General features: G+C 38.8%; 3 protein-coding genes across 5 annotated transcripts in view; 1 reads left to right on the forward strand and 2 right to left on the reverse strand.

The window, feature by feature from the left end:
- slc47a3 (solute carrier family 47 member 3) overlaps window positions 1-7,595 on the forward strand; it is a 20,492-nt gene extending 12,897 nt beyond the window's left edge. The window contains exons 9-17 of the mRNA XM_085243779.1: window positions 4,405-4,518; window positions 4,599-4,666; window positions 4,774-4,882; window positions 5,242-5,317; window positions 5,703-5,772; window positions 5,860-5,992; window positions 6,129-6,223; window positions 6,312-6,354; window positions 7,384-7,595. Of these exons, the coding sequence (XP_085099905.1) occupies window positions 4,405-4,518; window positions 4,599-4,666; window positions 4,774-4,882; window positions 5,242-5,317; window positions 5,703-5,772; window positions 5,860-5,992; window positions 6,129-6,223; window positions 6,312-6,354; window positions 7,384-7,595 (920 nt within the window). The remainder of the gene's footprint in view (window positions 1-4,404; window positions 4,519-4,598; window positions 4,667-4,773; window positions 4,883-5,241; window positions 5,318-5,702; window positions 5,773-5,859; window positions 5,993-6,128; window positions 6,224-6,311; window positions 6,355-7,383) is intronic.
- Window positions 6,225-16,424, reverse strand: LOC146559994 (multidrug and toxin extrusion protein 1-like). Of its 3 annotated transcripts, XM_085243777.1 has the most exons (17): window positions 16,296-16,424; window positions 15,849-15,950; window positions 15,546-15,614; window positions 15,298-15,446; window positions 10,980-11,022; window positions 10,839-10,883; window positions 10,621-10,718; window positions 10,437-10,534; window positions 10,238-10,351; window positions 10,078-10,145; window positions 9,847-9,955; window positions 9,687-9,762; window positions 9,507-9,576; window positions 9,284-9,416; window positions 9,091-9,185; window positions 8,871-8,966; window positions 6,225-8,195 (listed from the first exon to the last, which is right to left on the reverse strand). In XM_085243777.1, the coding sequence occupies exons 1-17, from the start codon at window positions 16,401-16,403 to the stop codon at window positions 7,905-7,907; spliced, it is 1,764 nt and encodes a 587-aa protein (XP_085099903.1). In that variant the 5' UTR covers window positions 16,404-16,424; the 3' UTR covers window positions 6,225-7,904. The 3 variants fall into 3 exon arrangements, with proteins under 3 accessions (XP_085099903.1, XP_085099901.1, XP_085099900.1); XM_085243775.1 differs by having other exon boundaries at window positions 9,284-9,576; window positions 10,437-10,459; XM_085243774.1 differs by having other exon boundaries at window positions 9,284-9,576.
- A 1,307-nt stretch (window positions 16,425-17,731) lies between these two features.
- slc47a5 (solute carrier family 47 member 5) lies at window positions 17,732-21,911 on the reverse strand. Its single transcript, XM_085243778.1, has 17 exons — window positions 21,753-21,911; window positions 21,557-21,658; window positions 21,350-21,418; window positions 21,076-21,224; window positions 20,759-20,801; window positions 20,601-20,645; window positions 20,378-20,475; window positions 20,175-20,272; window positions 19,980-20,093; window positions 19,749-19,816; window positions 19,522-19,630; window positions 19,353-19,428; window positions 19,198-19,267; window positions 18,961-19,093; window positions 18,730-18,824; window positions 18,474-18,563; window positions 17,732-18,305 (listed from the first exon to the last, which is right to left on the reverse strand). Exons 1-17 carry the CDS (start codon window positions 21,909-21,911, stop codon window positions 18,024-18,026), a joined length of 1,800 nt encoding a protein of 599 aa, XP_085099904.1. The 3' UTR covers window positions 17,732-18,023.
- Between the last annotated feature and the right edge of the window lie 553 nt (window positions 21,912-22,464).

Raw genomic sequence — 22,464 nt, forward strand, 5'->3', positions numbered from 1 at the left:
TTTTCCGCCCTGAAGATGTCCAACGCCATCTTAGTCTGGACCAGGGTTTTAATAGTTTTGCAATTTTCATTAGTTTTTATTATTATTTAGCTTTGACTTCAGATTTTCAATTTTATATCAGATGTAATTAGTTTTTACAAATTGTTTGCTAGTTTAGTTTAGTTTTAATTATTTTTTTTTTCAAGTCCTTAGTTTCAGTTTAGTTTTGATTAGTTTCAGTTTAGTTTTAGTTGTGTCTGCAATAATTAAGTGTAACAAAATCCCAGTTTCATCATATCAGTCATGCTCTTGTGCTTATCCGTGGGTATTGAGACTATTAACTCTTGCAGCACCGGGTGTTCGTAATTTTGGTTCAAGTGAATTGATAAACTTTGTGGAGGCAATTGACTCACACAGTTATGTAGATATCCCCGTCCTGTTGTCTCGGGATGCATCACGCTGCCTTGCCTGGGGTTAGCTTCTGTTTTCTGGGGATGAGGGTTGAGTGTGCTCCCTTACCTTTTCAAGGTAAGCTAGGTTAGCCTTCTTGTGTGAGCTTTTCAAGTGCACTTTAAGGTTTTTTCCCTTTATAAATGTCCCTCATAATTTGTCTCTTTCCACTACAAGACACTAGCTTTATCCAAAACACAGTCATATTCAAAGTAATCCCAAATTGGACTCTGGCGCTTTCTCCCGACTTTTCCTGACATGCAGTTCACACTCATGTGAAGCTACAGCCTCCCCCTTTAGCCTCTGTCATCCTTCTGTTCTTGCAAAAACAAAACAAAGCAAGACAAAATATCCACCCTTCTTTTACAGGCTGGGTGAATTGTTTGTGGACATTTACTAATCCTAAAGTCAGTACCGTTTTTGTCTCAGTATCAAGTCAGTTAAAACTTTTAGTCGTCAGTCCATCACAGTCCAGTCACATGCATACATCCACACACATTCATATCAGATATTGCTGATAATGGAGTCTCACGAGCAACCTATTCGAACCTCCATCACCAGCAAGATGACGTCATCATTTTAAAGGAAAACAGTTCCTTGTTTTTTGGACTGGATTGACTCGCTGCAATCCTTTTAGGCTCAGGACTTCTCATGTGATCAATGTCCCATATAAGTGAATTTCTCCAGAGCCCATTACAATCATGGAGAAAAATACTTTGCGACTGTTTCCAGTAAAAATATCTTATAGCGCTTTAAAGTTCAATCTCTCAGGCCTGGATTAAAGAGCTGATTTGTTAAATCAGGAACTCACAAAATACCAAAATATCACCACCGGTGGATCACACCTCTCAGATGTTTTTATTTCAGTGCACTGTAACAAAAGCAAAAACAAACGTAACCAATAAAATACTCATATAATAACAAATACTGGGGCCCATTGCAAACATGTCCAAGCATAAAACCATCTTTCTCTCTCTTAGAGAAAGAAAACAATCCAAACCTCACTGATAAAATCAACCTAGTGTCAAGCAAAACCCAAAAATCAACCAAAACTTCACCAGAAAGTTTTTCTCCCCCCCGGGACAATATTGTGTAGGAATACAGGTACCGTAACTCCTTTTTGCACTGAAACAAAACATGCTGGATTTACTTGATTCAATAGTGGACACTGGTTGCACACAAATGTTTTGCTTTGGTAGAAACTTAAACAACTGAGTTAAATCAACACAACCTTTTCATATTCAGTAAACCTGCATGTTGTGTTCATAAAACACGATTGAAACATGTTCAGATGGAGTAAGTTGAGCTCCTGGAATATTTTAATCCTTCACTTCTGTCAGTTTATTTCAACACTATTCAATAACTTTTATCCAAATACTACTTGGTCACTTAAATACTACATGTTGTCTTCATATTGCACGCGGTTCAACAAAGTCTAGATCCTGGTTACCATAAAAATTGAATGGGTCTACAACAACTACCATCCTCCTATCTTTATCCTGGTTGCAGCAGGGCTGGGAAATAACCCTGAAGTGATAGGTTACCAGGCAGGGTACACCCCGGACAGCCGACCAGTCTATCAGATAGAAACAAACAGCCATTTACCCTTACATTCATGGATAATTTAGAATCATCAATTAACCGTGCAACCGTGCAACGGTGCAATAGACTCAATACTTGAAATGTGCAATTCACTTGTATTTTTATTTTTATTCCTCTTTATTCTATTTATCCCCTTCGTATATTTTATTTATATTGTCTCTGTATTTATATATATGTGTGTGTGTGTGTGTGTATATATGTATGTATGTATATATATATATATATATATATATATATATATATATATATATATATATATATATATATATATATATATATATATATATATATATATATATATATTTCTTCATTGCGTGTGTGTGTGTTTGTAGGTGGGTTATTTCAACTTTTTTCTCAAACGAGGCATTTCTCTAACACGTGCCTTTCTCATACATTTCTCTGGTTGTGTGTGTGTTTTTATTTTGTTTCCCAAATTGTGATTTCCCACCTTAAATAACAGCATTCCATGTCTACAGCCAGGAGTTAGAGCTTGCTTGTGAGATTCAGGGACACATGGTGCCAATAACAATTCAGCCAAAAACTTGCCTGAAAATTTCCAGCGATGGTAACCGATAACTGGAGGAGAAGATGTCCTTTAAGCTTCTTTTCCGTGTGGGGACAAAGTGAGGTCAAGCTGTAATTTTGAGCCAAAGCTTGGCCTGTCTGTCGTCCCAATTCTGTTAATTTAACCCGTTTGCCGCTGTACTCAGGTTTCCAGGTTGAGAGAAATCCACCTGTATTAAAACACTAAAACACTCACTTACTATTTCTTTTCTGACAAGAAAATTCACTGTATTTAGTCATTTTTTCGTACTCACTGTGACCACTGCAATTCATGTAAAGAAGATCCCCTATATGTAAAATTTTAATTTGGCACGACCCCAAAATAAGCATGCCTTTTATCTAAGTAGAATGAAATTACTACACCACCTCTAGTGCTAAAATTCGCGCTTGATCACACCCTATATTATGATAAAACTAAAAGTAAAACAAATGTAACTGCCTATACTCTTGAGCTGAACCAAGAGTCACTTAAAAATCTTATAAATCCTGCTTCACACCATAAAACTGAAACAAATCACAGCTGTATTTATCACACAATCTTACTCTGCCGACTGAAGTGCCGGTCTAAATCATGCACGATTTGTCTTTTCTATATCAAAACCCAGCCAAACATCAAACATTCACCCTAGTCATTCAAAACCTTATTTGTAATATTATAATCAGCAAAATCAGCGTTTCAATTACAGGCATGTATCATTGTTTGCAAATCATAATTATAAAACTCAAAAACACACTAAACAGGAAGCAAAAGTCCTCTGTGCGCTTCACAGCAGCCACCTCAGTTGCATGTTCACACACCGTCTAAAAATAGCTCGCAGCGCCGCAGCTGCACGTCACACACAGCCTCATTTCACACAGCTCTGTTATTTTATATTACAAAGACGTCTTATATTTACAATCACTCTCAGGCCTGACAGCTTTAGCACCTACACAATTTTGACAAATTTAAGTTAAGAAAGTCCAACTTTTTTGTAATCAATTAACCAGTATCAGACTCTAACTGTATCTGGCCTCATCTCTAAAATCCCTAACTCAATTTAACTGTGTCCAAAAAAGCGCAGATACCGTTCAACACAGTAAGGAGACTCTAACTCCTTGCTTATTCCAGGATGCCCTGTACCCCACAGTCAAGCCAAACTGAACTAACCCTGTTCGCCAACAGACAGCATCAGATCTTAAAATGGTGGAGCATTGATCAACCTCTTATAGCCTCTAGTGGCCCCCACCTAATCATAAAAGCCTAAACATTCACATTCTTTCTCTCACACGGCGCCTAAGCTACGACCTTGGCTCCCTGTTTATCTGCTCCTGCTGAGATGGGGCAGAAAACTCCAGCATGTTCTGTTCTCTTCTAATCAGACAAATAAGGCGATGACTTTCTGCGAACAGTATTTCTTATAACTCAGCAGTATAATGCATCATAAAACAATATCATTCATTCACAATAAATCAGCAGTCTAATGTAATGCAAATCAGTTTAACAAATGCAATAGTTATCACCTTCTTCTAATTCAGGAGAATAATGCAAACTAAAACTACATAATAATTCACAATCTTTAATTAGGGGTATAACATGGCATAAAATAATATTATAATCCCACACTATAGAACTGGAAATTAGCGTATTGAGATTTGCTTTAAATCATGTGGTAGAAAAGCAGGTTGACAAATGATTTATTGGTTTATTATATGACTACTATTTGTTTTGAGAGAATTTTTAAAGTATTTTATTTCTTTTGCTTTTGTATGCACTTTAATTTAAATATACATTTGGAATTGCTAACATCTACTTTATAAACACTTACGTAGGTTGGTCTCGAGAGTGCCTCCAGGACTGGGGCTCATACATCCACCTGGCTGTCCCTGGCATGGTCATGCTATGTGTTGAATGGTGGACATATGAGATTGGAGGCTTTCTAGCAGGTAATGCCACAGGCCACTTTGGGATGCCTTTGACTGTAGAAAAGCAGCTCTGAAATCTATCCGCTGTCTGTCATTGACAGGTCTCATAAATGAAGTGGAACTCGGAGCTCAGTCAGTTGTGTATCAACTGGCAAATGTTGCATACATGGTGAGCCCTTTTGATGTGAACAAACCCTCTGCACTGCCAAAAAACTTTATTCATAAAGAATTTTCTCATTTTACATCCATCCAATGTAACAACCTTTTTATTTTTAGTTCCCTTTGGGTTTCAGCATAGCGGGCAGTGTAAGAGTTGGAAATGCTTTGGGAGGTGGAGAAACGGAGCAGGCCAAGCTGTCTGCTAAGATGTCAATGTTCTGTGCAGGTCAGAATGCATCAATGTTTATTTCTTTGCCGTGTGTTTTGTTTTTTTTTGTTAGTTTTTTGTCTAATATTCATTTGAAAATATTTTAAAGACAGTCAATTAAAGGTAATTAATTACATAATTTAATGTTGCATAATTCCAATTTTGCTCTCCAGAAGGAAGCACAAAAGTAGCCTAGAAATTTTAAACAGTCTCTGTAATTATGAATGTTAGCAGAAAGCGTGAATATTTTCACTTCTCTTTACCTACCTATGATGTGCCCTCGAGAAAGGGTTTCGATCCTATAAGGAAAAAGACTGTTAAGGCATGTTGCTCCCGAAAAAGGTAAATCTTTAATTATATTTCTGTCTTTACTGCAGTGTCAGTGTCTATATGTTTGTCAACTCTCATCGGGAGCCTAAAGGACCACATCTCTTATGTTTTTACATATGATGAGTGCGTATATAATTTTATGTTTTTTTTGTTTGTTTTATAAATCGCAGCAGTTGTTACTTTAAAAGAAAAAAGGAAGGAAATACCAGCATGGGTTACACTTACACATGCAATTTCAGTATCAAGTCTAGGGGAGATAGCAGGCCTCATAAACGACCTTTTACCCTTACATAAGTTACTGTCATCCTTCGCTTACATAATCTCTCTTATACTGAATAGACACAAAGGTTTATGGTAGCTGCACTCAGCTGTGCTGATAATTATTTACATATTTCCTGTTCCTAAAACAGCATAATTGTATAATGTTGCACAAGGCTCAAATTACACAAAAATATGTGTTTACAAACTCATCAGTCTCACTTTAAAAATTTAGACTCTCTTCTTTCAGACAAATCAGGCAAAGGGTTTCAGATGTCCTATCTTTTTATGCTCCTTTCATTCTACTCGATGCAACATCTGTGAGTATCTGCCATACCCCAGAAACATCCCATAAAGTATGTGTTTGTGGGTACTTAACCATGTCTTTATCCTTTTTGCGTCACTAGGCTGCCGTGTGTGGCATAATAAGAGGAGCAGGCAAACAGAGAGTTGGAGCTATTTGCAATATTTTGGGATATTATGGTGTTGGCTTTCCGATTGGAGTGTCACTGATGTTTGCAGCCAAATTAGGAATCATGGGTGAGATGTTTTCAACCATCAGCTGTTTGTATCCATGTTATTTTTGTCCCTACAGTTCTTTTTTTCATTTGATTTCTACCACAGCATCAACATCTCCTTCCTCCTCTTAAAGAAAAACATGTTTTGTTTTCCTCAGGTCTGTGGACAGGCTTGTTAACCTGTGTGTTCCTGCAATGCTTATTCCTGATTTTCTATCTAATCAGAATGAACTGGAAAAATGTCACAGTTGAGGTTTGTGTTTAAGGATAAATATTTAATTTTCAGTAGTTTTCGGCTGTCTCTTTATGATTAAAGGATCACGCATTGATTCGTCTTGCAGGCTCAGATCAGAGCAGGAGTGCATGTAAGCTCCACAGACACAGGTAAGGGACAGTTTTCACAAATTATTTAATTTGGCTGAAAAGTGTTTATCCTGTTCATCACGAGAAACAAAACAGTTCTGTGTGGAAGTAGAACATACAGAGTTTAAAAGATACCTTTAGAAGAATATTTAATGAATCTTGTTTGTGTATTTGAATTATGTATCTACATTATTCAAAAAGATTTTACAGACTGTTGTGTCCCCAAATCTTCAATAACCACATCGTGGACCCAAAAATGACGCAGGACAAATTTGTCACAAAACCTGCGACAAATGTATCCTGCGCCACCAGAAATGAATTATGTTGTTTTTAGTTTGATTATTGCAACAATGTCTCCATATGTATGTGCAAACTACCTTTGTCATATTCAAGCCACAATAAAATGTGTTGAGTGCGGAAAGGTTAGGACAGCATTATGTCACCAGTAACTTCTTTAATATTAAACAAAGGCTAAAATCTTTTCCTACCTTCACTTCACCAAGTGGTGTGACTTACAATTTATCTTTGACAATAATCCTAAAAGTGTCATGCTTTAGTTGCTGTAGACAGGGTAAACTAAAAAAGCACAATCTACATGTAGAAGTAAATACATTTAACACTTTTAAAGGTCTATAACATATTTTATAGCTATTTTATTATTGTTGTCATTTTGATATGTTTGTATGTAGTAAGTGTCCTTACTACTTTTTTTTTAATCATGCATGGTCTAAAAGTATGAAATGTTCAAAGTCCAAATTTTTGTCTGCAAATTGGTATTTGCTAAACAATCAGAAACCAAGATCTTCATCTTTTTTAAATGTCCTTTAACATCTTTAACTTCACAATCTATGGCAACACTAAAAAAGCACTCAGTTGGATCAGCAGATAGAACCATAAAAAAAACTAACAAACAAAAAACAATTCAGAGATTTTAGATATTGATTATACAGCAATTAATATAGAAAACTTCCAAACCGTGAACAATATTTTGAATAACAATTATAATTTCATGATCCCTAACATGGAACATTTGCATATATTTATGTCCAGGTACCCAACTAGAAGACTCTGGTAACTCAGTGGGTCAAGCAGACACCATTGATCTGATGGATGTTCAGGTGGAAACAACAGTGAGGACAGCTGAAGGAGAGCTCTCTTTCAGGACTCTGGTTCTGCGTAGAGGCTTGGCTCTAGCTTTCATGTTGTTCATCTTGGCTGTTGGTATTATTTTGAACCTACTTATCACCAACTTGGCTACCTGAACATGAGTAATGTCTGTCTCGTTCAGGGAAATAACTCCAGTGCTGCTTTTCTGGGAGGTCTCAGCAATATGCTAGCATTTGCATTACAAAGCAGACAGTAACGGATGGCACAAGCAGGCACAAAGGCAGACGAGCAGGAAATGAATGAATGGTCTCTTGATTAATCAATGAACGAGCATTATATTTGCCTGTGTTCAGTCTACAACACCTTGCAGAGACAAACAAATCAAACTAAAACTGGTTTGAGAAGGCAACATCAGATTTTCTGTTCTTACAACATTAAACAGAATCATTGCAGTTATCTATTGTTCACTCTGACTCTTCATCTGGCACCAACATGGTGGAGAAAATTTGATCAGGAGTATATGTAGTGTTGATCGAGTCCACAGTAGAGTTGGTCTCGGGCAAAGGCACAAGGAAGTGAACACCTGCTCCCACAGCAAGAAGTGCAACTGCAGCAAACATAATGAGGCCTCGCCTGAGGATCAGTTGGGTGATGGAGAGGCGGCTGCCCTTCAGCTTCTGTGTCACATCTCGATCCTGCACCACAGTGCCCCTGTCTTGGCACTCAGTGCTCACAGACATATAGCCATCCATCAGCTAGGAAAAATGAAACAAAAACACCAGCAGGTTGGTCACACTGCTGTGGTCATAACCTGTGTGCATGAAGTATCTGTATGAAGGACGTGCTGTGCTCACTGCAATCATGCAGAGCAAAGAAAAGGGAAAAAAAAACATCTGCAATCAATCCAGCATATAGAAGTGTGAAAACTGAGCTTTTAGCACATAGGGGTTACTAACTCTTTGAAAATCTGGCCATGTTGAATATGAGCATCCACCACTGCAATAGTATATAGTACTCTGCGAAAATCTAATTTCTCCACTTTTTAAAAATATTTTGCTGGGAAAATGGGTACAGATACAATTTAAAATCCATTCTTTGCTAATTTAGCTGTTATGTTGACACAAGACTAAAAAAAGTTTCCTTTTAAAGCTTCCATGATTCATAGGTAAGTGCAAAGTGACTTAGCAAATACAAGGAAATCATTCCTCTGAAAATGGCCATGTACAAGGACTGAAATGAGTAGAAAAGCAAGTCATGTCAAAAGAGCAAAGGGTGGCTCAGGACTTTTGCACAGTACTATATATATATGTCAGTAATGGAAGAAAACATAATATAAATGTAATCAAGAACGGTTTAAGAAAAACAAAACTATGTCAAGAAATTTAGATTAATTGTTGCTATTGCTGACTTTCACTGTTACATAGACTCACATTACTTGATGTTTGATCTTGGGTGCTGGTTTCCACAGTGCCTGTCACGGGAGCTCTTCCTAATAACGAAGGATTTTTCTGAGCCCGTTTCACAGCCTGTAAATATGAAAAGTCAGTGTAAGCAATAGATTCATTAATATTTTTTGGGTCTTGGAAGCTAAGTATAAACTGATCTTCAATTTGAGGCACAGTATCTTTATTGGTTGTTTTCATATGATACCTCCTCAGTGATTTGTTCCCAGTTCAGCTTAAAGATGACAATAATGTAGAAGGTAGATTGTAAAATGACACAAACAAGCAGTCCAAGCCAGAAACCTGCAGAGAAAATGACAAATTACTTAAGTGCAAGGCAAGCTTCACTTTAAAAGCTCATTTTAGTAAATTACAAAAAAAGCATCACTTTGTGCAATTACCCAACACTCTTAGTTTTGCAACGAATGTCAACATGATACTTAGAGAAAGCCCTATGCAGTAGTATCCAATGAAATTAGCCACAGCTGGAATCTTCTGTTTCCCTGTGCCTAAGAAAATGCCCGTGCACACACACTTGGATGAAACAGAGATAAACTTTATATTAGATTTACTTGTCATGCTTTTAGGAGCATACACGCGCTGCCAAGTGTAACTAAAACTCACCACGAGACCATCAAAGAACTGAAGGAAACAGTAAGCATTCATCAGCTGTGAGACCAGACCTATGATCTTCCTGAAAGAAAAGGTTTAATTAAGGTTTTGCACATCCTTGCCAATCTTTGAATGCAACAACAGTGTTTAGGAATATTACTGTTAGTGAAATGTGAATGCAGCTGAACCCACTCATCTGACGTGAAGATGAAGCCAATCACTGTTTTGACGGAGCCAAGGACAAGGCCTTCTACAACTGCAATGCTACCTAGAAAACAAGAGCTCCAAAATCTGTATAACGGTAATAAAGTTATGGGAAACGAATATAAATCACGATACATTTCTAACTGACCTGCAAGAGTAAGGGACATCTTGCTAGTTAGGAGTGCTCTGCCGGTGTCTCCTGCACCAAGAGCATTACCCACCCGGGCACATGCCGCAGCTTGAATACCAAGAGGGAACTATGGATTCATTATTATGAAAAAAGTATAGGAGAAAATTTGCTCTCAGGTGGTTCAAAGCAACCAAAGAAATATTTTAAAGGGAGAATTTAATTCTCTGATTTGTAGTGATTAAACCTTACCATATATGTTATGACAGTCACCATCATGACAGCGTGCTGGGCTGCCAGCTCATTTTCACTCAGCATTCCTGATTGTTACAGACAAAGAAGAAAGAGCAGGCATGATTCAAATATTTTTAGATTGTCTATGATCATCTAAAAGGAAAAAAAAAAGGATTACCTGCAAAGAATCCCCCAAACTCATAAACCCACCACTCAAAGCATTTCATTAATGTACTGGGAATAGCCAGCTTCATGTAGGAGCCCCAGTCCTGCAGTGATTCCACAGACCAGCCTGCAGGGGGAGAGAGACGCTCATTTATATAAAACTAGGGAAAAGAAGAAGATGGTGCATGAGATCGTCACTGTTCTCAGTATACCTCCCCATGTTGTTACATGAAGCCTCTTCCACAAAATGTAAGCAAACAGAAAAGTACAGATGTAAATCTGAGACAGAGTATTTGCAGCTGCAGAGCCACTGCAAGACATTTGGGTTGATATCAGTGTTAAATTCTTTTATTCAGAATTAAAGCATTAAAGTGATATGAGTGTGAGTTCGCATACCTAACACCCAGATCCAGCCAGTGAATAAAAATATAGTTTGTCACCACATTTGCAATGTTTGCCAGAGCAGCACTATACATTTGTGGCAGTATGATTCCCTGAGAATACAAAATGTAGTCAGCGTGATTACATTTCCTTTTCCACCAAAATTGTAATTAGTTTTAGAAACATTTACGATATCTGTAAAACCAGTACGGGATCGGAATAGAGAAATGGACCTGGTTCTGCAGGTAAGACACCTGAAGATGATGTAGAAACATTGCCTATGGAAGAATAATAAATTATTGCACAGCACAAAAAACGTCAAACATTGGTTTTGAATGTTTGTATAAAGGTTAAGGAGAAAAGCAGCGACTCACTGGCACAGCAGGCAGGAAGGCAGTGATATACAGCTGGGCTATTCTGAAAGCAAGAAGTGCATGTGAGTACATCTAGTACATTTTACATTTTAGTTTATATGTATTCATAAAGGCCTTTTCAAAATAAAGTTGTACTGAACTACACAAACAACTAAAAATAAATAATTTCAGTAGAAACAAAAGCAATTTCAAATTGAAGAGAAACCAGTACTCATGCAATCTTGCTCATTAAAGAAGTTGCTTTGGTCAGTAAGACATTAGTGGGTTTAAAAAGCCAAAAAGTAAAAATGCATTTAGAAGAAGCCTGAGGTCATTAGGCAGAGGCATCAGGCATGTCTGAATATTTCAGGCAGCAGGAAGTTTCATATGGATACAGCAGCTTAGATATGCAGACAGGTGCTTAACAAAGTTAGGCTTCAAAAATGAGCCGTAAAATCATTTCTAAGGCTAACAGGTAGGAAGTGAAGAGCTGTAAAGACTGATTTCATCTGGTCACTTATTTTGCTATCTGTTAAAAGCCTGTCAGCTGCAGTTTGAATTATTTGTATCTTATTTATGTTATGACGATGAATAAAGTGCATTACAGTGGTCAAGTCCAGAGGACATAAAAGCATGGATGACCTTAACCAAAATGAGATAGGAATGATATCTGCCTAAGCGGAATGAAACAGGACTGCATAACTTTAAACACCTGCATATAAAAGAGAGAGCTTGGACCCAAAATTACCCCAGGTTATGAGTCTCTCTCCAGACATTTTTAAATACTGTAGGAGACCCAGATTAGAAAAAAGATCAAAAGTGTTGCTAGTGCTGGGGGACGAGGGTGTAATTATAATTACTTCAATTTTATGATCATTCAGGTTTAGAATGTTTTTAGACATCCAGTTCCTAATTCAGCTAGACGGGACCTAATATGTGAGACATCAGCGGTAACAGATTATAGGACATTTGTGCCTGCATAGCAGTGAAAATCAACTCCATCCATTTGAATGAGAAGATGAGGCTTTGTCAGTCATTACTGAAAATTACTTGTTTGATAGACCTGACATAAACCAATCCAGCGTCACATCACTGATACCAGCACTGTTCTTTAGACTGACTGAATTAAATGTTCTGGTCCACAATATGCAAGGCTGAGATGAGGTCAGGGAGAATGAAAATAGAGAAGAGCACACAGTCAGCAGCAGATTGTTTGAGACCTTAACAAGAGCAGTTTGAGCATAGCTAGTGAAGCTCCTAAGACATATTTGGTAATTCCTTGAATAAAGCAAAAAGGTAATCAGAATGACTGTGATCGATGTTCCCTCTAAGCTGCGCGCGTGCGCAATTGCGCTCTGCTGGCATGGTCTCTGCGCACAGAAAGTCTGTGTTGGCAACAAAAAAAAATCTAACCTGAATTGAAATTACAATTAAAACTTAAACAATTCTGTTTTGCGGTGTTAGTCAGTAAGTGACTGGCTGCTCCCGTATGGAATTAGAACGATGCCACCTTATCCCATAGGCCAGCCAATAATGCGATTCACATTCGTATATACGCAGCTAATGAACGTCGTTGACAGGCTATGACAGCGTCCTTATGTGCCGACACTGGTGTTTTAGCTAGCAAAGCGGCGTGGCTGATGTGGAGTGAAGCCACGTTAATGACAACGTGCACAACCATTGGAGATGTGAGCAGGACAGACAGAACAACTGACAGAAAAAGTGTGAACTTTATACCAGTTTTTAAATTGTGTTGATGGGCCACGTAAAACCAGAGTTATGATAAAAATAATCAAAAAATGATATGGCAACATGGCATTTAGTTGTTTAGGAAGGGGGCAAGTTTTAGGAATGGCGGCGGTGTTTTAAGATGTGAGAGATTTGCGACGTTTAGCGCAAATCTTGTGTAGTTAGTGTGTAGTGTAGTCAATAGTTTTGTTGTGTGTGTCAGAACAATGAGACGACTACTGAATGTTACAGGTGTTACAGGAGTGATACATCTCCTGTTGTCAGGCCTGCAGGTATCAGGCTGTTGTTCTCCTTTATCTCATAGTGGACAGAAATTATTTTTTGGAGTGACACAAATAATTTGTGTGGCATCAGATTTGATGCAGAACAGCTGATTGTTCTGTAAATGGTTTGAAATGTTTATTTTAAAAAATGCCTTGGTTGCATTTTTAGGTAAACAGCTGCAAAAAACTTTGTTGTTTGCATAACTCAGTAACTTTTTTTGAAGAAGTAACTATTTAATTAACTGCCCAACATTGGTCATTATATACTGTATTTTGCAGACAGAGAGTTACAGGACTCTCTCCCAGACCACAGACTCATACTCATAATCAGCTGGTCAAGTTACTTGAAAAAAGTAATCAGTAACTAATTACTGATTACTTACTTAAAAGTAATTGGATTACAGTAACGCGTTACTGCCCATCTCTGCTCATAATACAAGTCAGAGCTTTATATATCTACACTCAACAAAAATATAAACGCAACACCTTTGTTACTGCTCCCATTCCCCATGGGATGGACGTAGAGACCTAAAATTCATTCCAGATACACAATATAACCATCCCTCCCAAACAGTGGTCACAAATCAGTCCAAATGTATGGTAGTGGGCACATCTGCTATATTGAGATAATCCATCCCACCTCACAGGTGTGCCACATCAGGATGCTGATCTGACATCATGAGTAGTGCACAGGTGTACCTCAGACTGCCCACAACAAAAGGCCACCCTGGAATGTGCAGTTTTTTGCGCTATTGGAGGTCTGGGGACCCAGAACTGGTCAGTATCTGGTGTGACCACCATTTGCCTCATGCAGTGCAACACATCGTCGCATGGAGTCTATCAGATTGTCAGTTGTGGCCTGTGGAATGTTGGTCCACTCCACTTCAATGGCTGTGCGAGGTTGTTGGATATTCGTGGGAACTGGTACACGCTGTCGTATACGCCGGTCAAGCACATCCCGAACATGCTCAATGGGTGACATGTCCGGTGAGTATGCTGGCCATGCAAGAACTGGGACATTCTCAGCTGCCATCTGCCCTGAACAATGTGAACCATGATTCATCCGTGAAGCGCACACCTCTCCAACGTGCCAGACGCCATCGAATGTGAGCATTTGCCCACACAAGTCTGTTACGGCGACGAGCTGGAGTCAGGTCAAGACCCCGATGAGGACGACGGGCATGCAGTTGAGCGTCCCTGAGACGGTTTCTGACAGTTTGTGCAGAAATTGTTTGGTTGTGCAAACCAATTGTTCCAGCAGCTGTCTGGGTGGCTGGTCTCAGACGATCTTGGAGGTGAACCTGCTGGATGTGGAGGTCCTGGGCTGGTGTGGTTACACGAGGTCTGCGGTTGTGAGGCCGGTTGGATGTGCTGCCATATTTATCTGAAACGCCTGTGGAGACGGCTTATGGTTGAGAAATGAACATTCAATGCACGGGCGACAGATCTGGTTGACATTCCTGCTGTCAGCATGCCAATTGCACGCTCCCTCATTGCTTGTGGCATCTGTGGCATTTTGCTGTGAGACAAAACTGCACATTCCAGGGTGGCCTTTTATTGTGGGCAGTCTGAGGTACACCTGTGCACTACTCATGATGTCAGATCAGCATCCTGATGTGGCACACCTGTGAGGTGGGATGGATTATCTCAATATGGCAGATGTGCCCACTACCACACATTTGGACTGATTTGTGACCACTGTTTGGGAGGGATGGTTATATTGTGTATCTGGAATGAATTTTAGGTCTCTACGTCCATCCCATGGGGAATGGGAGCAGTAACAAAGGTGTTGCGTTTATATTTTTGTTGAGTGTATATAAAAAAAGAAAGTTGTGTTTTCAAAATTTGAGTTCAAGTTATTTTTACTTCCAATAGTTTTAACATACTACACAGGTCATGAACAAGATTTTTTTTAATTTTCATTGTATGTGGGCTAAAGCAGTTAATTAAAAGTAGTCTAACATAAATGCTGCAATTTGATTATTTTAGTAAACCATGTAGCTTGGATGGATTCGATGCTGGCGTGACCACAGTGCTCACGTCTGCTGTTGCTCACAGTGGTCCAAGGGACCGCTCAGGGAGTTTGTGTTCGCTCAGACGCATGAAAAATTAGAGGGAACATTGGTTCAGTTTTATACGATTAGTTGAGATCATTTTGACATTCACTTAATTTGTATTGTGATTCTGTTTAGTGAATCTTTGGCAACCAGAAATGGTTTTAATGCACAGATGTTATTCCTGAGAAGATCAGGTTTCATGTTTAAATGTACCCATATCTATGCCAGTTGTATCAATAATATTACTGTATATTTGCTGCTGTTAGTTACCTGGCCACCTCAGGGTTCTGGCCCACACATAATAGGATGGCCTGAGCATTAATGAGGAGACCCCAGCAAGGCAGACAGAACAACAAGAGGATGATTATGCCCCGCTGAAGGATCACGCCCACCCGGAGTAGATTTTTAGCACCAAAAGTCTGTCAGGATAATGAACATTTTAAAGATGGCAGCAAGAAAAAAGGGAAAGCAAAAAATTCCAGTGTATGATAGCATCATGTTGACTTGGTTTTACAGACCTGAGACACCAAAGTATCACATGCCAGTCCCAGACCAAATCCTGTTGCTGCAGTGGTAATATTAATTGTCTGAAATGAATGCAAACTATTATAAGCAAAACTTGAGTGATTCTTAAGAGCAAGTGTCAAGTGCTTAGCATAGATTAAATCATAAGTGTTGTTGACGAGTGATTACGAGACAATTATCTTGCTGACTTAAGTAACAATTCCTTTTCTTCCATCAGCATCCTCGTAATTACTTCTTCATTTAATCCATTTTTCGAGTAAGCTTCAAAACATCAGTGGAGCATACAGATGACTTACAGCAGAAGCTAATCCATAGCCAGCCATCACGTCATTTCCCAGACGGCCACAGAACATTGTAACCACAAACGGAAGCATGTAATTGAGGATTCGAGAGAGCAGCTAGAAAGACAAATACCAAAAATGTTGCAGGAGTGATACCACTATTACATGACAAGTAATTTAAAAATAAACCATTACATACTGCAACTAATTATCGTGGTACACAGATTTCCTGACAAGTTTATTTCCTGCAGTTTGCAGTCATTATTCAGCGAGTAAAAAGTGCCAAATATTGTTTCAGTTTTATTGTCACATCTGTGAAAGTGTGTTTTCCTGACATCTTAAACTTTTTTTAAAAACAGAAAGACTGTCATCAGTCTTCTGTTGTATCATCAGCAAGGATAATCTCCATCTACGTGGTCTGTTAAAGAAAGATCATGGCACGTGAGCAATCCCAGTACTTACCAGAGGACCTGTCATCTTCAGGATGTGGTACAGTTCCTCTCTGTGTGCCACAGGAACCCTGTGGCACACCCGTCTACAACAAAAACGTTTGCCGCTGGACCTCTCCATGTCTGCAGTCCCAGATGCTAATGTATGTTCTTCCACTAAAACCTTTCTCTATACTCTCACACAGTCATCTTAGTTGCACTCCAGGATGCTGCAAAGGATGCAGCCACAGCTGCCTTGGAGCAAAACAAAGTCCAGCTGAAACAACACAGATTGTGAGAAGGAAGAGAGAAACACTCAGCAACCACAACAAAGGCAAAGATGGGGGTGAGGACTTGAAAGCAAGAATGTTTTGATCTGGGTGATTAAACGTGTGTAAAACACAAGTAACTACCTCTAGTTGTGGTCAGCTGAGGAAATTTTACAAAAATAATAACATCAGGATTTTAGAACTGCAAAGATCAAACATTTGCACAATGGTAGACCAAAAAAAGGCCATTGTTGGAGAAAATCTGATAATGTAATCTCTTGTAGTATTTCACAGACTTCTTAAACAATCCAGCATCCTAGAAACATGAAATAGCTTACTTAATGCCTTCTCAAGCCAAATTGAAAGTGGTAATTAAGAACTCAACCATCAAAGAGGTGTTAACAATAGAAAAGGAGTAAAGAGGGAAATGTGATCATAAAATAAACATTTGTGAGTGTCTTGGGGAAGGATGTCCTTTTGATACCTTCATTAATAAATCTCTTAGAGACTTGACACACAAAAACAAGTGGATGATTGTAGTTGCACCTCCACATTTAAAAGAGCTGGTTGAGATGTCTTGGACATATGATCAGGACGTCCCCCTTAGGACGTGGGGTGAAGTGAGGTGTTTCAGGTATGTCCTACCAGGAGGAGGCCACACAGCAGAACCAAGAGGTAATAGAGGTTCTCAGAGCAGAGAAAGATCAACTAAGGTCTCCATAACCCAGAGCTACTATAACACTCGAGCTACCTAACATATATGAGGGTGAAGGCTTTTAGGGGGACAAGTGCATACTCTTAAAACAGGATCCAATAACTATTTTTGAGACAGAAACATTTCTATACTGCTGTTTTTTACAGCTTTGCATTTAACAATGCAAAGACATGAAATTCTTATCACCTGAGCAACATAGATATGTTTTTAAAATATTTCTAAAAAAAATTGAGTGAAATAAATTCATGATTTCATTTTTTCCATGCAGAAAAAAAGGAGAAAGAAATTAATAACTGGACTCTATTTTATATCCCACATCATGCAGTCTGAGTTTGGCCACCCCTACATAAACAGCTTGGCTTCACCATGACAAAAACAAACAAATAAACAAGCAAAAAAAAAAATTCACACCAAAGAGTTCAACCTAAAATGTTTTTTTTTTAATAATTAAAATGGAACATCTATTTACATTTCTGTCAACAGCATTGTTTCTTTGGTCATTAGACAAAGTTTAATTTTCATCTCCAGGCAGGATTTATACTTAGCAACTGTTGACATGTATTCTTAAAAACAAAATGCTGATAAAACAATCAGATACACATTCATCACTTTGTGATGAAATAGGTCATTTATTACTTAATAATGATGATAATTTGAAGAAAATGAAATGTACCCAACACCATTAATTCACCTTATTTTTGAATCACATCTGTTACAGTTGGGTCCTGAAACAGTCCAAGACAATCATTCTGTAAGAGCTTAACACTGTGTTTTTACGCTATCTCTCTAATGTGACCATCACACTGGTGGAGATTTGATCAGGAGTATCTGTACTATTAATCCTGTCCATTGTAGAGTTTGCAGGTATCGTCTCTGGCAAAGGCACAAGGAAGTACACACCTACTCCCACAGCAAGAAGTCCAACAGCTGCAAACATAGTGAGGCCTCGCCTGATGATCAGCTGAGTGATGGAGAGATGGCTGCTCTTCGGGTCGTGGTCCACGTGTTCGCCCTGTGTCGCTTGGCACTTGGTACTCACTGGTGTGTAGCCATCTACTGACTTAAAGGAATTGTATTTTCCATTACTTTATTAAGTTAAATAAAGATAAATGTAATGAAATTTAATAATAAACATAGAACAAAAAACTAGAAGTAGTAGAAGTGCTACTTCTACTCTGATAACAAAGTAGAACAAGACACATCAACCAATTTAGATTGGACCACTTACATTCCCATTGCTTGATGTTTGGCCAGTGTCTGAAACAACATCCGTGCCTAATGCTGCCATGTAAGTATTTTTCTGAGCTCGTTTCACAGCCTGAAAAATAGAAAAGTTGCAAAACCAAATCAAAATTTTTCATATTCACGTACAGCTTTGTCTCACTCACAGATGCCTCAAAAAATTAAAACAACAAATCTCTGTCTGTATATGAACAGCTGAGTCCCTGCATGACCTTGATTGTTATATTAGTCAGTTAATATACCTCATCTGTCATTCTCTTCCAGTTCAGCTTGAAGATGACAATGATGTAAAAGGTGGACTGTAAGATGACGCAAATGAGCAGTCCAAGCCAAAAACCTGCAGAGAGAAAGACAAATGGGTCTGTTGAAATCACGCTGAGCATCAGTTGTAATAACTGGCTCTTGCTAGGCAACAATTTATTCTTCTTGCATGTCTATGAACCTAACAAAATATGACCACTTGATGTAATTACCTAGCACTCCTAGTTTTACAACAAACATCAGAGTGATGCTCAATGAAAGCCCTATGCAGTAGTATCCAATGAGATTAGCCGCAGCTGGTATCTTCTGTTTGCCAGTACCCAAGAAGATGCCTGTGCACACACACTGGGATGGGGAAAACAAATTTCATATTTGACATGAATCTGGTGCCTTTGGAATCATGCTGCAAATATAGTTGCTTTGAATACAACGAGAGCTGGTAGACTCACCACAAGGCCATCAAAAAATTGAAGGAAACAATAAGCGTTCATCAACTGTGACACCAGAGCTACAATTTTTCTGTAATGATAATTAAGCCAAAGTCTCATGTATAGAGTTTCTACTGTATAAGCAGGTGTTTAGGTACACAGGTACACAGACTCACTCATCAGATGTGAAGATGAATCCAATGATTGTTTTAGTAGCACCCAGGAAGAGGCCTTCAACAACAGCAAAACTACCTGGAAAGGTAAGTAATCTGTCATACTGGAAAAAAACTCTAACTTGAAATACTCATAAATATCAGACACCACAGAAGAACACATTTAGCTAACCTGCAAGAGCCAGTGACATCTTGGCTGATAGAATCGCCCTGTCAGTGTCTCCAGCCCCAAGAGCATTGCCCACACGGGCACATGCTGCAGCTTGAACACCAAGAGGGAACTATGGATTCATTGTTTTGAAAAAGGAAAGGAAAAAGTTAAATAAATCACCCAAATTTGAGACTTTTTATGAAAGAGGCGACAATGAAATGTTCTGATTTGCAGTCACTACACAGTACCATGTAAGTAATGAAAGCCACCATTATCACAGCATGTTGAGCTGCCAGCTCATCTTCACCCAGCATTCCTGATCATTACAGACACAGAATAAATTATAGCCTTTGCAGACTGTATTGCCAGCTCTAAACCCAATTATCTTAGAAGCAGGCTTTACTGGTTTAATCCTGTATATTGCACATATTCCATGATAATTGAATATATATATATTTCACACCATAAATAGGGATTACCTGCAAAGAATCCTCCAAACTCATAAACCCACCACTCAAAACAAGTCATTAAGGTACTGGGAATGGCCAGCTTCATGTAGGAGCCCCACTCCTGCAGTGATTCTGCAGACCAGCCTGCAGGGGGAGAGAGACGCTCAGTTTATATAGAACTTTTTAGTGCAAGCACAGAGAGAGCATGCATTTTAAATATCTCACCTCCCCATGTTGATACATGGAGTTTCTTCCACCAGATGTACACAAACAGAAAAGCGCAGATGTAAATCCAAGCTAGAGTGTGGGCTGCTGCAGAGCCACTGAAAGCCATATGCAAAGACACAGAGATAGTCCAGTATGTCATTTTTTTTTCTGTATATATGTGTGTGCGTGTGTAAAATGATAGTTGAGATGAGTATATCTACCCAACACCAAGATCCAGCCAGTAAAGAAAGATGTAGTTTGTCACCACGTTTGCAATATTTGCGAGAGCAGCAGTGTACATTTGTGGCAATATTATTCCCTGAGTACACAAACACCAGATGATGCAAGGCTTAGCATACCTTTCTCTCTGTATCGCACTGATTGAGACAACAAACTGTGATTCTATTACAAGAAAAGGCAATTATGTACACAGCATTAGCAAACCTGGTTCTGTAGATAAGACACCTGAAGTTGATGTAGAAACATTGCCTAAAAAACAATTATGACAAAAATGCTTAAATTTAGCAAAAAGAAAAAAAATGGTGTGTATATGTGTCTCTACTGAATTTGCACAAAAAGCAGAGAGAAAAATCACATCTCACCGGCACTGCAGGAAGGAAGGCTGTAATATACAGCTGAGCTATTCTGGGTAAAAAAAAAAAGCAGATGTATTCAGATCCAATCAAAGCTAAAGAAATGACTATTATAGTTAGATACACTGTTCAGGCTTAGATAGCTCTGCTACCACTCAAAAGCTAATTTATGGCAAAAAATGTTATTGAAAGTTATTGTACTGCATATGACTCCTGTAGGGACTAGGACAAGTGTTAGTGTAGACACTTGTTAGCGTTGAGAGGGTATCTTGTTCTGACTGACAATAAGATTGAGTTGTATGTGCAAGTTCTGTGTGCTCAGTTACCGGGCCACCTCACGGTCCTGGCCCAGACATAAGAGGATGGCCTCTGCATTAATGAGGAGACCCCAGCAGGGGAGACAGAACAATAGCAGGATAATGATGCCTCGCTGAAGGATCACTCCCACACGCAGCAGGTTCTTACCACCAAAGGTCTTCAAGCAGCACACAGACATAGTTAATCATTTTATGAATGTGAGAAATAGTTACAGTTAGGATGTGCATTAAGGGAAATTAGGGGTCAGGGGGAAAAAAACTAATTAAATATGAGTTTCCAAACCTGAGACACCAAAGTATCACACGCCAGTGCCAGACCAGTGCCTGTCGCTGCTGTGCTCACGTTAATGGTCTGAAATGAATATGAAATATAGGTATATAGAGAACACTAATTCATAGCTGTAATATCTATTGTCCATCTGCTAGGTGCCTGGAAACTTTGTCTTTATTTATGATTTCCTTACATCAGCCTCCACAGACAACCACTTACAGCGGAAGCTAATCCATAGCCGGCCATCACATCGTTTCCCAGACGGCCACAAAACATTGTAACCACAAACGGAAGCATGTAATTGAGGATTCGAGACAGCAGCTAGAAAGACAAATACCAAAAATGTTCCACTGGTGATACAGGTATCACATGACACACAGGAAGAAAAGTGTAAGCAGACAGTATCAGTATTTACCAGAGGCCCCGTCATCCTCAGGATGTGATACAGTTCCTCTCTGTAGGTCAGAGGGACCTTGTTACGAACTCCCCTGCAGCAGAAAAGCTTGTCACTGGAAACCTCCATGTCTGCAGGACCAGACGGTTTTTCCACTGAAGCATCCATCCTGTCTGTCATGTACTTGTATCTGTAATGCCCTCTATGCACAGAATCCACCACTGATGTTCTAAGTTTTTCAACATCTTAAAAGGTTACTAATGAATTTCCCCCAAGTTATCCAGTAAGTCTTTTTTGTTTATTTTTACAGTATCATTACAGAGGTCTAGACTGTTTCCTGACTGCAGATACACTCTAGGAATTTGCATTTCATTAATAAGTACATGTAGCACTCGTTTTGCGATCTTTTTGGTTTTATGTCATTTCTCTTTTGCACACACGTGCCATTTTGTGCGAGCAAAATCACCTTCAAGATCCCACCTCATGTCTGTAGCTGCTAAATACATGAATGTAATCAAAATCAAAACTTTATTTATATCACACTTTTCATACAATAAGGATACAACACAAAGTGCTGTACACATTAAAACCAGAAAATAAACAAAAACATACATAGATCCCCTTCATTATGCCCTTACTGCACCTACATTCCCACCTAGATATTAGACGCCAACCCATTGTACGGAAACACTGGCGATAAAATGAAATAAAGTTTTAAAAAGGTAGCTATACA

Source organism: Mchenga conophoros, linkage group LG14, assembly GCF_057382185.1.
Source record: "Mchenga conophoros isolate Kocher_MC1m ecotype Shallow Benthic linkage group LG14, M_conophoros_male_GT1.1, whole genome shotgun sequence".
Taxonomy (NCBI): Eukaryota; Metazoa; Chordata; class Actinopteri; order Cichliformes; family Cichlidae; genus Mchenga; species Mchenga conophoros.

What these genes read in the sequence shown, in the direction of transcription:
- LOC146559994 (XM_085243774.1), bottom strand. Translation starts at nt 16,403, where the DNA reads ATGGAGAGGTCCAGCGGCAAACGTTTTTGTTGTAGACGGGTGTGCCAC. An exon ending in TGACTGTCATAACATATATG is followed by an intron (nt 9,956 to 10,077) that starts GTAAGGTTTAAT and finishes ATGAATCCATAG; the next exon opens with TTCCCTCTTGGTATTCAAGC. An exon ending in GATGTCCCTTACTCTTGCAG is followed by an intron (nt 9,763 to 9,846) that starts GTCAGTTAGAAA and finishes CTTGTTTTCTAG; the next exon opens with GTAGCATTGCAGTTGTAGAA.
- slc47a5 (XM_085243778.1), bottom strand. Translation starts at nt 21,911, where the DNA reads ATGACAGACAGGATGGATGCTTCAGTGGAAAAACCGTCTGGTCCTGCA. An exon ending in CCATGTATCAACATGGGGAG is followed by an intron (nt 20,094 to 20,174) that starts GTGAGATATTTA and finishes CTCCCCCTGCAG; the next exon opens with GCTGGTCTGCAGAATCACTG. An exon ending in AATTTTTTGATGGCCTTGTG is followed by an intron (nt 19,094 to 19,197) that starts GTGAGTCTACCA and finishes TCCCCATCCCAG; the next exon opens with TGTGTGTGCACAGGCATCTT.